This window comes from Cyprinus carpio, chromosome B6, assembly GCF_018340385.1.
Source record: "Cyprinus carpio isolate SPL01 chromosome B6, ASM1834038v1, whole genome shotgun sequence".
Classification (NCBI taxonomy): domain Eukaryota; kingdom Metazoa; phylum Chordata; class Actinopteri; order Cypriniformes; family Cyprinidae; genus Cyprinus; species Cyprinus carpio.
The window spans coordinates 8,867,522-8,881,107 of record NC_056602.1 but is presented as its reverse complement, the minus strand read 5'-3'; the positions used below and the strand labels follow the sequence as shown (position 1 = coordinate 8,881,107).

Here is a 13,586-nt window from a genome sequence, read left to right as displayed (position 1 = left end):
TTTGCTGCAAGACATCTTAGATCCTCTATGGTTTTCGACGCCCCTGATGGTTCTGCTGAGGTGTGTGGCTGTCCTAACTTAATTTACAGCGGAAACAGGCTACAGCAAACATCAGAGTGCGGCTCATCAGAGAGAACATCATTGCCTCCCTCTCATTACATCCTGCTACTGCTGTAAACAGCAGGTCAAGCTTATACTGTGTAATTGGTCCACAGAGATATTGATGGTCTTTAGCTTAAGTGCATTAGTGTGCTTGTGTTAAAACATCTGGGTACACTGTGCTCTTAAAAGGCAAAAGGATGCAGTTTTGTATAGACTAATAATGCTTAGTTTCCTGAACTTGCATTAAATCATAAATGCTATTGTTTTAAAGGCTGACAAACTCATATTGCTTCCTCTGTAAAGCCGCATAGTTATTTTCATAGAGCTCGAGGCTTGTTTCCATGGCAATGTACCCATAATTTTACAGCTGCCACCAATTACATCATTAACAACTGAAGAATAAAGCTGTAGAAAATGTCTTTTCCAGACACTTCATCGAATGATTTTCCCTTCTTTGCATGAAGTTGTGATGTCTCAGTATATTGTCTCTGTATATTGCTGTGCTTTGGTGAAATGATGGAGACCTTTCCTTTTTAGTGAGACTCACAGATCCACACTCACCACACCACTGGAAAATCTATCAAGCCTGTTTTTTATTGTGGAAATTTGTCTGACGTCCATGCTGAAAGTGAAGGAATGGAACTACTACTGAAAGATTGAATTCTCCATATTTAGGAACTTCTCTCAGTCTTTTTCTCTCCCACTCACACACATATGTATTCTTACTTAAAGGGATAGTTAAGCTAAAAATGAAAATTCAGGCATTATATAAATCACCTTGATGTCATATTTTTTTTTCTTCTGCGGAAAATATAATTTTGTGTGTGTGTGTGTGTCTGTATCTTTACAAATGTCTTTTGTATAATGACAATTAATATTGACCGTGGCTGTTAAGATCCAAACATAAAAAAAAGATCAAAAAAGAAAGATAAAAAAATAACACTATATGGATTTGGACCAACATGTGTCACAGCTAATGCAAATAGTCTTTAATAAATCGGATCAGATTGTGGAAGGAGACATTTTGGAGGCAGAAGGGACCAGGGCAGATCAGATGGAGGAAGGAGCCAGGGAGGAGACAGGAGGGACTTGGAGGAGCCAGGTGGGACCCAGGCCACAGTCATGATGGCGGCCCACGGTGGAGCTGACAGAGGGAGGAGCCATGTTCGAGGAAGGGCTAATGGCTCCAGGGGGCGGACCGACAGCGGCGGAGTAGATGGTGGAGCCCGAGGTGGAGACGGAGAGCCAATGAACCAGGGTGACGGGGAGGATCCGGGGACCAAGGCAGAGCAGATGGCTCCAGCGACCGAGGCGGAGGCGTGGATCCGGAAGGCCGTGGTGGAGCAGGAGCGACAGAGTACCAAGGTGGAGCCGGAGGGAAGGAGGAGCTTGACAAAGCCAGAGGGACAGAGGGATGAGGTGTAGCCGGAGGAGTGGAGTCCTGAGGCGGCGGATGGTAGAGCCAAGGCAGAGCTGGAGGGACGATGGAGCCCGGCGGAGCTGGTGGACTGACGGCCCACAGTGGAGAGGAGGGAGCTAGGGGCCATGGTGGAGCCTCTGGGTCGAAGGGCTGAGGCAGAGTCCAGGACTCGGAGGCTGGAGGCGGAGATAAGGGATCCTCCAGCCACGATGCCGATGGAGACTGGCAGACCCACAGCGATCCCACCGCACAGATGGTGGGCTGAGGGGCTGCCAGAAGACAGCAGTGTTGGAGCTGAAGAGGCAGCGCTGACAGGAGGAGGCAGGAGAGGGAGGGTGGGTGGCAAATGCAGACAGGTAGAGGGTTCAGGGATGGTGTGTGCTGCTCACACACACCACATCACGACTCCCAATACCGGGAGTGCCAGTGACAGGTGAACGACCTCCGTGGTCATTTCAGGGCAGGCAGACAGTTCAGGGCAGACAGATACTTTAGGGCAAACAGATAGTTCTAGACAGACAGAGAGTTCAGATGAAGGAGGGAGAAGGGGGGGCATAACTGCGTATATATCCATATTAATTGCACTGAGCAGCCATGGTGCAGTGGGTGGAGCTCCGCACTCTCGCTGAACGTGGTGCTATCCCCTGTGGCGAGCACTGTAGCCGGCTCTCACACCTGGTCTGACATCACAAGCTCTGACTCCGGGGCGATCCTCAGCTCTGTTGCTGTCTCTGCGATGGCTCGTTGGTCTCGGCAGGCTCTGACTCTTTGTCAGCGGTGGGCTCAGGCTCTTTCTCCGACAGTGGGGTGATGTTCACAGGGAGGTCAATAACAGCATTTATACTTACTAACTGATATTTGAAGAACAAAGATTTTTTTTTTGCACTGACAAAAAAAATAATATATATATATATATATATATATATATATATATATATATATATATATATATATATATAATATATATATATATATATATATTCATGTCCCAGAAAAACTCATGTCTTCCACCTGCAAGGTGACATCCTGTTCCAGCCTTAATTAGATATGATTAATTAGCATAATATCTTGGATGGTATGAGTGGGTGGAATCCACATATGATCCTCCCGGGAAGCATTCTGGGTGCGTTTCACTCGGGCTGAAATCAGGCGCTGAGTTATGATTGGATTTTTGATTAACATGATGGTTAGGTTTGGATTTTTTTTTATAGCCATGGGCTGTTTCAAAAGTTAAGGTTAAACTTTACAAATATACAAGGACAAGTGAAAGTGAAGTGACATACAGCCAAGAATGGTGACCCATACTCAGAATTCGTGCTCTGCATTTAACCCATCCAAAGTGCACACACAGCAGTGAACACACACACACCGTGAACACACACCCAGATCAGAGGGCAGCCATTTATGCTGCGGCACCTGGGGAGCAGTTGGGGGTTCAGTGCCTTGCTCAAGGGCACCTCAGTTGTGGTATGGCCGCCCCAAGACTCGAACCCACAACCTTAGGGTTGGGAGTCCCAGGCATGACATGGATGCTTCTGCAGCCGCCATTACATAATACTTATGATACGGTCATGTCAGATGCTCCATCAATGCTTTTCTACTCTATGAAGTTTGTTTTCTGTGTTTGTGTGGTAGATGAAATCCAGCATGAACTTCTCTTCACACCCAATCTGCTCAAGCAAAACAAAACATTTAGAAAAAACTATTATTATATCCCAGAACTTTAACCAGTGTCATACTTTTTGGTGATAAAGGCAGCAGAGTTAGCTGTGGATTTTAGTGTGAGGTGTCATGTTGAAGTTTTTCATACTGTTGTGTGTTCTCCTCTCACTCAGCCTCTTGAGAGAAGAAAAGACTTTGTTACAAAAAGCCAGTAGACTCAGGCAGGCCTAAGCGAGAAACCAGGCTGCTGAGAAGGGGATTTCATCTGATACCCTGTGAGGTTTGAAGCAGTCTATGTGATGAGAACAGCTCTGTCTCTGGTTTGCATGGACACAAGCACTGCACGTAAGCGGTCAGTCGAGCTGTCATTTGTGGTGAGAGCTGTTTTTCTTTTTGTTCCTTGCTTTGGACGTTTTGATGATGATATTTACCATAAACGTTGTATCTTTAGTCACCTCAACAGCTGTTAAAGGAACACTCCACCCAAAAATGAATCATTTATTCATCCTCATGCCATCCCAGATGTATATGACTTTGGACATATTTCTCTTTGCACTGTGCATGATTCATTGGCACAGTATTCCAAATAAGAAAGGTCTGTCTTCATAATCTTTTTTGGCTGATGTCATAAATCCCTCTTACATTTTCAACCCTCCCCTGCATCCTGGCTCCAATTTTTATGTAATGTCTACTTTTTGCACTGAAGGAAATCCACTTACATTTTTCTTCTTAAATATCTAGATTCACTTGGAAATATGATTGTGGGTTATAAGAACATATAAGAATAAGTGCAACAGTCCTTAAATGTGTGTTTAAACTGGACATTTGCTTAATTTATGAAGTACTGCATCTTAGGAATGGTAAAATTCAATGTAATACCGTATGTATTGTACATGAGAATAATTGTGACTTATAAAGATTCCATGTTTACAGAGGAGAGATGGTCTGAAACCCTCCTCCTCTAATGGATCATCCCCGTGTCAGTGCTTGCCTGTTGTGAAAAGGATTGCCCATGATTAAAGGAGTAGATTATCTCTCGAACTGGCGCCCTATATTTGTATAGTCTACACGGATGTAAGATTAAGCTAACCAGCTAGTGGGTCAGACTGGGCTCACTGACTGACTTATTCTGGCTCTCTCATTTAATTCATTTATCGTTATCTTTTCATTCCACTTTTGCTCTATGGCATCTCACCAAATATTAGTACACATGTAGAAGCAAAATGAGAAACTGTTTTCACCCAAACTGTTATTCTTGCTCCAAAACATGTTTCTACAGCATTTACCATCATATAGTGCAATGTTTTCTCTTTTTCCATCTGATTCTGAAACCTTTTATTTGAGAAGAAAAGAGTAAGGTCAATAGGTCAAATAAAAGAAACAGCAAGAAGGAAGGAAAGATAAGTTTGTAAGTATGGTTATCTTGAGGCGTTTGTGTACTGTCTTCAACGGTGTGTATACACAATATTCAAAAAACAGTATGTTATTAAATAAAAGAGACAGCAGGAGGGAAGCAGAGATAAGTTTATAAGTATGGTTATCTTGAGGCTTTTGTGTACTGTCTTCAACGGTGTGTGTACACAAAATTCAAAAAACAGTATGTCACATGAGTAGAATGTGGCATACTCATACAAGCAGACAATCAGCTGAGTTTCTGGAGTGTGCATCAGTGGACACTTTGCAAAGAGACATCATTTTCAAAGTAAGAAGGTTGTTCCTTGTGGTTAAAATGTACTTGTTTAACAACACTGCGTTGTTTTGTTGTCACAAATGATGTTAGTATAAGCAGATTTTAATTATCATCCTCTAGGTCAGGGGTGGGGAATGTTGACCCTGGAGGGCCACTGTCCTGCAGAGTTTAGCTCCAACCCTGAAAAAAAAATACTTACCTGTATCCTGTAGTCTTGATTAGCTTGTTCAGGTGTGTTTGATTAGGGTTGGAGCTAAGCTCTGCAGGGACACAATCACTCCATTATCAAAGACCAAAACACCTGCTCTAGGTCATCCAAAAAAGAAAATTAGGCTATGTTTTACTCACCCCTGAGGCATCCTAGTTGTATATGACTTTCTTCTTTCAGACGAATCCAGTCGGAGTTATATAAAAAATTGTCCTGGCTATTCCAAGCTCTATCATTGCAGTCAGCGGGTGTTGCAGTGCTTCAGTCCAAAAGAAGTGAAATAAAAAGCGCCAATCCATAAAAAAAGTGTATCACATGGCTCTGGGGGGTGAACAAAGGCCTCTTGTAGCGAATCGATGCGTTATTGTAAGAAAAATATCCATATTCAAAACATAATCATTTTAATCTAGCTTGTGCTCACTGTTGTAAATGGAAGCAGCTCCAGGAGGATGATGTATGAGGTCAGCTTTTTTTGGGTGGGCGAACTAACCCTCTAAGTTTAGAAAGCAGGACTTTTATTTTGACAGAGATGAGAAGTGGTGCACCAGAGCAGATATTCACATTTTCTCCTGCATTTGAAGCTCCATTCCGTCACCTCTCTAAGGTAGTTAAGGTTTTTTTTTTTTATTGTAATTGGCTTTGACTATCTAACAATAATAGATACATCACTATAATAGCCCTATATTGTCAGCATTTGGCAAACATGAAGTTATGAAATTTAAACTAGTTTTTGAATATCTAATACATATTTCATTCTATAAACCTCACAAACTTTGGCAAGTTCAGCCATTAGATCTAAATTGTACACTGCAATAGTCTGTAAAAAAAAATACAATACAATACAATACAAAAAAAAAAAAAAAAAAAACGTATACCATCATATTAGCTGTATTATTGTTTTTTTGACATTTTGTCTGGAAGCATTTAGGACAGAAGATTTCTGCCATCATACCTCCAAAAGTGTCATATTACATTTTTCTTTTTTTTTTTTTTTACAAATAGAATGTAAAATAAATATACTTTTTATTGCAGATAAGTTGTGCATGTGTTACATACTATCTTTAAATTAAATTGTGTGATTGCTAAAAAAAAAACATATCACTTGACCACTAGTTAATATTTCATAAAGAACACAGTTTAAAGGACAATGCCAACTTGGTGGATGTAGTATGTCCTAATATACTAATATATTACACACCTGTACAAAGATTGAGTCATCATTTTAAAACGTCTTCACTGATTACGTACGATGAATATAGTTACTGTTCCTGGCAATGTATTACAATTATTTCTAACCTGAAAGTCTCACCCAAGCATCACATATTAATGTTAATTTTTATATTAAATGTCTCTTTGTACAAGAGAAAAACATTACATCCCTATCACATAATTACAGTATATCTGTGCTGCGCAATGTTTGCTTTTTAGAGCTTTTAAAGCCTTTGACAGAATTAATCACAAATTCAATTTGTCGTCTGACACATTAATGATATATCATTACTTTTCCTCTTACATTATAAAAATAATCTCAAATGCAAGATTAGCATGCAGTTCACTCTGGGTTATCTGATTCACCGGCAAAATCAGACTATGATTTATTGTTTTGTGAATATGGAAAAAGTTCAATTTTTGTCAATAACCACGCCAGTGCTTGGGAACTGTCTGTTTGTTTCTGTATGCATCCATTAAATTTTAATATGTATCAGACATTTTACATAGAGAACAAGCAGAGATTTCCATTTTCCTTTGTTACTCTAATGCATTTGTATTTGCATATGTGAGAGAACAGACTGAAATCTGAGTGTAGTTTTTCCATCATTAATTTATAGTTCCATTAAGTAATGCCTGCAGCTTTTGTATTTATGACTAAAGTTTGAATGTAAAATCAAACTTCAGCTACATAAATACTTCACTACTGTATGACACAGATATTAATGTGTTGATCGATGAAGATTTTATGTTGTGTTTTTCAAACCATCAACTTGAAGTTTTGAGGGTTAGTCAGATGTGTGAAAAATGTATTTTGCTGATGTTTGTGGTTCATTACATAATATGTAATTAATTGATTTATGCACAATGGAATTTTTTTGAAATGCAACCAAGGGGACAAAAGTGCCACAGAATTTTGAAAATATTTAAGTACCAAATATAGAGTACCTACTATTGCAAGAGCCTTTCTGTTTTTTATTTATTTCTGCATTATAATGACCTTGGATACCCAAATTGAAACTTGTTTCTTTGTGAACCGCCCATAGAGAATATGGATTGATTAATAATACCGCCCATATATAACAATAATTATGATTAATAAATCTTAGCTGGAAAAAATGTGTTCTCCTAATTAGCATTTTTATGTTCTATTTCTGGCCATTAGAAGTCAGATCTTCATTCTTTCTCCTGTCCGGTCCACATTCTACACAGTATAGGTTCAGAGAGGGCCTGGTCTCTGTGTGCTACATTTCTACATGAAGAACAATGCTAACACTGTCCTGTGTTCTGATTAGCACTGTGCTGGATCAGTGTTAGCGATGTGTGAGCATAGCCAGAGCCTGTGGCCTCCAAACTTAAGCCAAACTCCAGCCGTGCGAGAAACTCTTTTTGTCCTGATGTAACCTCATAAATGCATCACACTAGTTCACTTTCACAGCTTTGTTTTTTGCAAGCTATTCTAACAGAGTCTTTACTCTGAAGCTTAATGGTGGTGATGTTGAAGTCATGCTATGTTTAGCTTTTATTTTTGATGATTATGTTTAGGCTTCAAAATCCATAAAGCTGTTTGTTCATGAATGTTATCATGATTAACAAACCATGTAAGTATTATAAACTTTTGTTGGCCACAGAGCTTATTTTCTGCAATAATACAAAAGCCAGTGGAAAACTCCTGTTGGGTTTTAGAGGGAAGCGGGGTGATGCTAACTTCGGGTTGGCCAGCAAAAATACATTATCACTGCAGCACTATACAGTATATTCTTTAATCTATATTTCTACTACTGGATAAACTCCTCCTCCATAATACTATTATCTAACAATCAAGATGCTCAAACAAACCATGAATATTTGTTTTGATATTGCCACAGAGTATTCTACGTTTTGGAAATGGCTTACAGTACATACAATGTTATGCATATTAAGCATGGAAGTATTTTAAATTTGAATTTAAAACCATACTTGTCCTGAATATCAATGACAGCGATGAATATAAATCTGAGATGAACTGCCTGGGAGATATATAAACAACTGATCTGCTGGTATTTGCTGGTATAGCAATATAAAAAGCAGCATATTTTATGAAAGCACTTTGTTTTGTGCCAGTAGATGGCAGAAGAGCCCAATCATGGCATATGTGAAGTTTTCTGACGGTCTGAAAAAAAGTATTGATCTGAGCTAACAGTGTGCTGACATTTCTCAGCTTTCTATCCATTAATGTACTTTTAATGTTCTGTTCTCTTTCTCTTTCTAAACCCTTTTCTGTCTCTTTAATTTTCTCTCCCATGAAACACCTGCTGTTTAATTATTCAAGTTGCAAGCGAATTTTCTCATTTTTTCCTACACCAATTATTTCCATATGCGCATACACTGTTATATGGATTTGTTTTTAGCCATTTTGTGTGCTTTGTCTTTTGTGTGTGTGTGTGTGTGTGTGTGTGTGCATGTTAACAAGAATGAGTTTTCAGCCTCATATAATAATGTCCAGTGCTGAGTATTACAATATTATCTCTGTGGCAACCACACACATTACATCATAGTTTTGCACTGAGTCACCTGGACCACCAGGCCTCTGACGTCAGTAACCCTACGACCCGGTCCAGCTCTGAAATGAAATCCAGACGCAAACCAAAACAATATGCACAAAACGTGCCCTCAAGGAGCAAAAATGAAGCAAATAAACTTCAGGCTCCAAGTAACAAATGTTAGAAATAGACTTTCATATGAGCAGACTGGACTCACATGAAAGCAGAACAGCTCACATTGTAATTAATGGAGTTTAAAAACATCATGTAAAAATGTGTTGAAAACTAAAGCTAGCAAACTTTCAATTTTATTTCTGTAATGTCTCATTTACCAGTTTCTAAATGATAATTTGGTGGTTAAATTACTCTTATGAATGTTAGATGTTTACACTTTGTGTAGAAAATGTTAGTAGTGTTTTTTTCATGTTCAACTAGCTGCCTCAAATGATAGGGTGTTGTGGGTGGTTGACAGGGCTTTGTTCTGGGAGTTGCTTGCTGGCCCAAATGAGTCCACCTACGCTATGTCTCTATGAAATTCTTTGATAAGTCTTTTTTGGACATTTTTTGTCTGAAATATCTCATGCAAACCAAGATGCATGTGACTTTGTCTCTTCTCAATTGGCTTCATACGTGTCATAGTTCACAACACACACTGTAGGTTGTGATTCACTGACATTCACAACTTGACCCTCTCGTAAATACAAGTACAACAGTTGGGTGGTTTTAGAGTTAAACAAGAAGAAAAATATTAGTATTATTCTATGATTTTTTACACACACCTGTTTATTATGTTCTTTTTAGAACATCAAGATTTGGAAATACATTCGGTTGGACACATTTGGATGGATTATTTTTGTAAAAAATTTCGTTTGTGTCCTTGTGAACAAAAAAAGTCAAATGCATCTGGAATGGCACGAGGATAAGTAAATGATGAGAGAATTTAAATTTTTGGGTGGACAATCACTTTAGGCCAGAAATATGCTCAAATAGAAAGTTCACTAAAAAATGTTGCCATTTACTTATTCTCATGTTGTTCCAAACCTGAGTTTCTTTATTATTTTAGCTGAACACACACACACACACACACACACACACACACAGCATTTTGAAGAATGTTGGTTACCAAGCAGTTGCTGGTAGCCATTGACTTACATAGATTTTTTTATCTCCATACTATGGAAGTCAATGGCTACCAACAACTGTTTGGTTACAGACAATATTCTTCAAAATATTGTTGTCTGTGTGTGTTCATCAGAAGAAAGTAACTTATACAGGTTTGGAACAACTTGAGGGTGATTAAATGATGACAGAAGTTTTATTTTTGGGTGAATTGTCCAGTGCACATACTTGCATTTATGAATTGCTTACCTACACATTTTTCAGTATAACAATGTATAAAACTAATAACTGAAGTACACTCAGTGACCAAATGCTCTTCGCATACTTGCATGAAGTATGTTTCTGTTCCAAGTATGAGCAATGGTGATGTGTTACTTAGCAAGGAACACTGAATACTCTTACATTTGTGGTGTTAACAAGTTTATTTTCACATGCATTTGCTGGAAAATGAAAGAAAAAAAAATGCTGGCCAGTAGTTGCATTTACTTTCTTTTTTAAGCAGCTTAAATATTTTTATGTGTTCCTAAATAGAAAAAGGCTGTGTAGAGCATTGGTTTTGTTTTAATGAATCTTAATAAATATTTTAATGGATCTCCTCTTGAGGAGTTTTGTGTGAGAGACTGAAAGACAAAAAGTTATCAAAGTGTGCATGCTTTTGATCTTCTCCGTGTCTGGTATGCTGTCATGAATGTGTGTGTGTGTTTGTGTGTGTGTGTGAGCAGGATAGGGCGTTTGAAGCTGAGCAGTGGTGTGTCTACTGAAAATGTCCTTTTCTTTGTGTTCATTAGTTTGGGTATTCTCTTTGGTCAAAAAGAGTCCCTTGTAAAGAATGTTAACCCCACATTGCAAGAAATCATAGAGACAGATATGCTCATATGTGTCCACACGTCACCCCCATTCTTCAGATCCTTGCAGCATGTCATCCCTGATATGTCATTTTTAGAGTAATTTACTCTAAAGTAGGTGACTGTGTCAGTGCCCGATGAAATATTAATACACACTGACAGAAGGGGCTTTTCTGCACTTTCAGCTATTGAAGTCTTTAGTTATGGCCGTAATGTGTGTTTGATAGCCTGATAACCAGTCTGACCATATATTTTTCAGATTTTTGTCCATAGAAATGCTTTATTCACTACTGTAAAGTGACTTGACTGGCATATGTGTTCTCAGAGATTAATTGCAATTAATCAATAATCATATTAGCTGTTAATTATTTTCATTATCGATGATCATCAATATTAGTTGTTGCAGCCTACATTACACCACATTTCGTTCACTTGGGCCAAAGGTAAAATTATTTATTTTAGTAATCATATTCAATGAATGTTGTGATACTTTATTATGTAATATTTTATTATAATACTTTATGTGTAAAAAGCAAAAATACAATAATTAGTAATATAAAAGAATTAAACCAGTGAAATAATAAACTGAAACATAATAAATCATTATAAATTAAGTAATAATGTAAAATAATTAAAAAAGATTGTCTAGATATCTATAGATTAGATATAAATATATCTATAAAATAAAAGTGTCTGTATGTCAATTCTCAGACACATAAAACTAATTGTTAGCAATAAATAATTAATAATAATATTTTATTGCTAACAATAAATAATTGTTAGCAATATCTATCTTAAAGAAAACATTGGTTTCTAGTGTTAAGTACTTTAAGCAATGTTTCCTGACCAACCATACATATTAAATAAATGAAAGGATGCTCTTATGTTTAAACATGCGCTCATGTTTGCGTGTGTGTTATAGTTAGCGCATGAATGAATGAATGCTGTGCTGCTAGATATGGGTCAGGAAACACAGAGAGCAATGTTAAAAGGAGAACGAGACTGGTGGGGTAGAGGAAGCACAGAGTGAGCATGGCACGGGAATGAGATACAGACAGAAAGAGAGAGAGAGAGAGCGATGAATAGATCAGCATCTCCAGGCAGTGGAGAAGTCGACGCCCAGCACTGATTCCAGAAGCAGCTCATCACTCACTCCTCTGTGTCTTCCGTCAATCCTCAGCATTCCTCTACCTCATGTCCTATATTCACTGGATCACTATTCTCCTGAGGAACTTGCCATCATAACATCCCCAGGGCGCTTTTAGATAAAAACACACTTTTAGAAATCCCTCATTTGAATGGATGAAGTCAGTCTGCTGTCATTCTTGAGGAGGAAGCTTCCTCATTTCCCTTCCACTCTGATCCTGGTTCAGGTCGGATGATGGAGTGATGTGTCTCAAGACGGAGAGGTTTGTGCTGGGGCTGGATATCTGAGAGCTGGGTTAGTTCTGGCTGGGCTTCCGACCCGTGTCTTTTAGCAGACTTTGGAAAGCAGGTGGAAGAAGTAACATCCAATCGCCTCAAAGAAGTGTGTGTATGTTTCTGGGACCGGGTGCAATGGGTTGCACTGCGAGTGTGATCCTGTTTGAGGGACTGCGGCGTGTGTTGCTGAGAAACTGTGGATATGTGTGTAAACCAGAGCTGGAGGCTGAAGAGGCAGAGGAGGAAGAAGACACACTCAGCCGCAGAGAATCACTGGCAATCACACCACAAGCAGCTGCATCATCGGTACTGTGTGTGTGTGTGTGTGTGTGTGTGTGTGTGTGTGCTTTTTGTAATTTTAATTGTCTTAAGTTGTGCTTTAGACAACATAACTGTGGTTATTGCAGAGATTTTTATGTTTATACCTCATGAATTGTGTACAGAGTTACGGGCTTTCCTCTGACAGTATTACTCAGCACTCTCTGAAGTAGCAGTTTGCTGAGCGGAACGTTTCTTCAAGTGTGTGTGGGTGTGTGTAGAAGTGTGCCTGTAGGTTTATGTATTATGTATCTCTCTGAAAGTCGTGTAGTGGTTATAAAGTATGCCTGGGTATTCCTTCTGTTACTAGGGTGGTTTGAATTACTCAACAAGGTAATGAAATAAAAATAAAAATATATCACATGTGGCTGGTTTGAAATAGACAGTGGAGATAGGACGGAAGATTAAGGGGAGAAAGACGGAGAATGGGATTGATCACCACAACTCAATGTTAAGTCAGGCAACATTGTAAATTATATTATTTATAATACATACTATTCCGAAGCTAATTAATTGGAAAATAGAGCCCAAGGAATTCGAAATTACCTGGAGAAACTCATTCCCATTCATCTCAGTGTGAGTTGCCATTGACAAAGTCATATTTTTCATCCTATTTCCCAAAGCAAACAGCTTTTAAGTCTGTAAACTTGAAGTGCAAAAATCTGTAGATAGTGAATTTGAACAATGTTAAAGAGTATATTAGCATATATATGGCATCACACAAGCGTGGTCTAAAATCTTGTAAAATTTAGATTTTATCAGATCTAAATGAAAGTCCATGAGTAAATGTTAGCTAAATAATAAAAAATACTTACTGTAGTAAATGATACAGTAGATAGATAGATAGATAGATCGATAGATCGATAGATAGATAGATAGATAGATAGATAGATAGATAGATAGAAGAAAGATAGATAGAAAGCTGATTTATTTTTGTTATATATGTTTGTTATATAGTTTATAAAACGTATATAAAACGTGTCTGTATATATATATATATATATATATATATATATATATATATATATATATATATATATATATATACAGACACACACACAGACACACA

The 13,586-nt window shown here is 38.1% G+C and overlaps 1 protein-coding gene across 9 annotated transcripts in view; it reads left to right on the top strand.

Moving 5' to 3' along the window:
• LOC109087499 (dedicator of cytokinesis protein 9-like) overlaps positions 1-13,586 on the top strand; it is a 78,750-nt gene that overhangs the window by 5,432 nt on the left and 59,732 nt on the right. For 4 of the 9 annotated variants that reach the window (XM_042725554.1, XM_042725553.1, XM_042725552.1 and 1 more), the window contains exon 1: positions 11,773-12,505. The exons of 3 other annotated variants lie outside the window; for them this stretch is intronic. In XM_042725554.1, coding sequence (XP_042581488.1) covers positions 12,314-12,505 — 192 coding nt within the window. In that variant the 5' untranslated portion in view covers positions 11,773-12,313. Of the gene's footprint in view, positions 1-11,767; positions 12,506-13,586 lie in introns of those variants that run through there. 2 more of the 9 variants (XM_042725557.1, XM_042725555.1) reach the window with 2 other exon arrangements.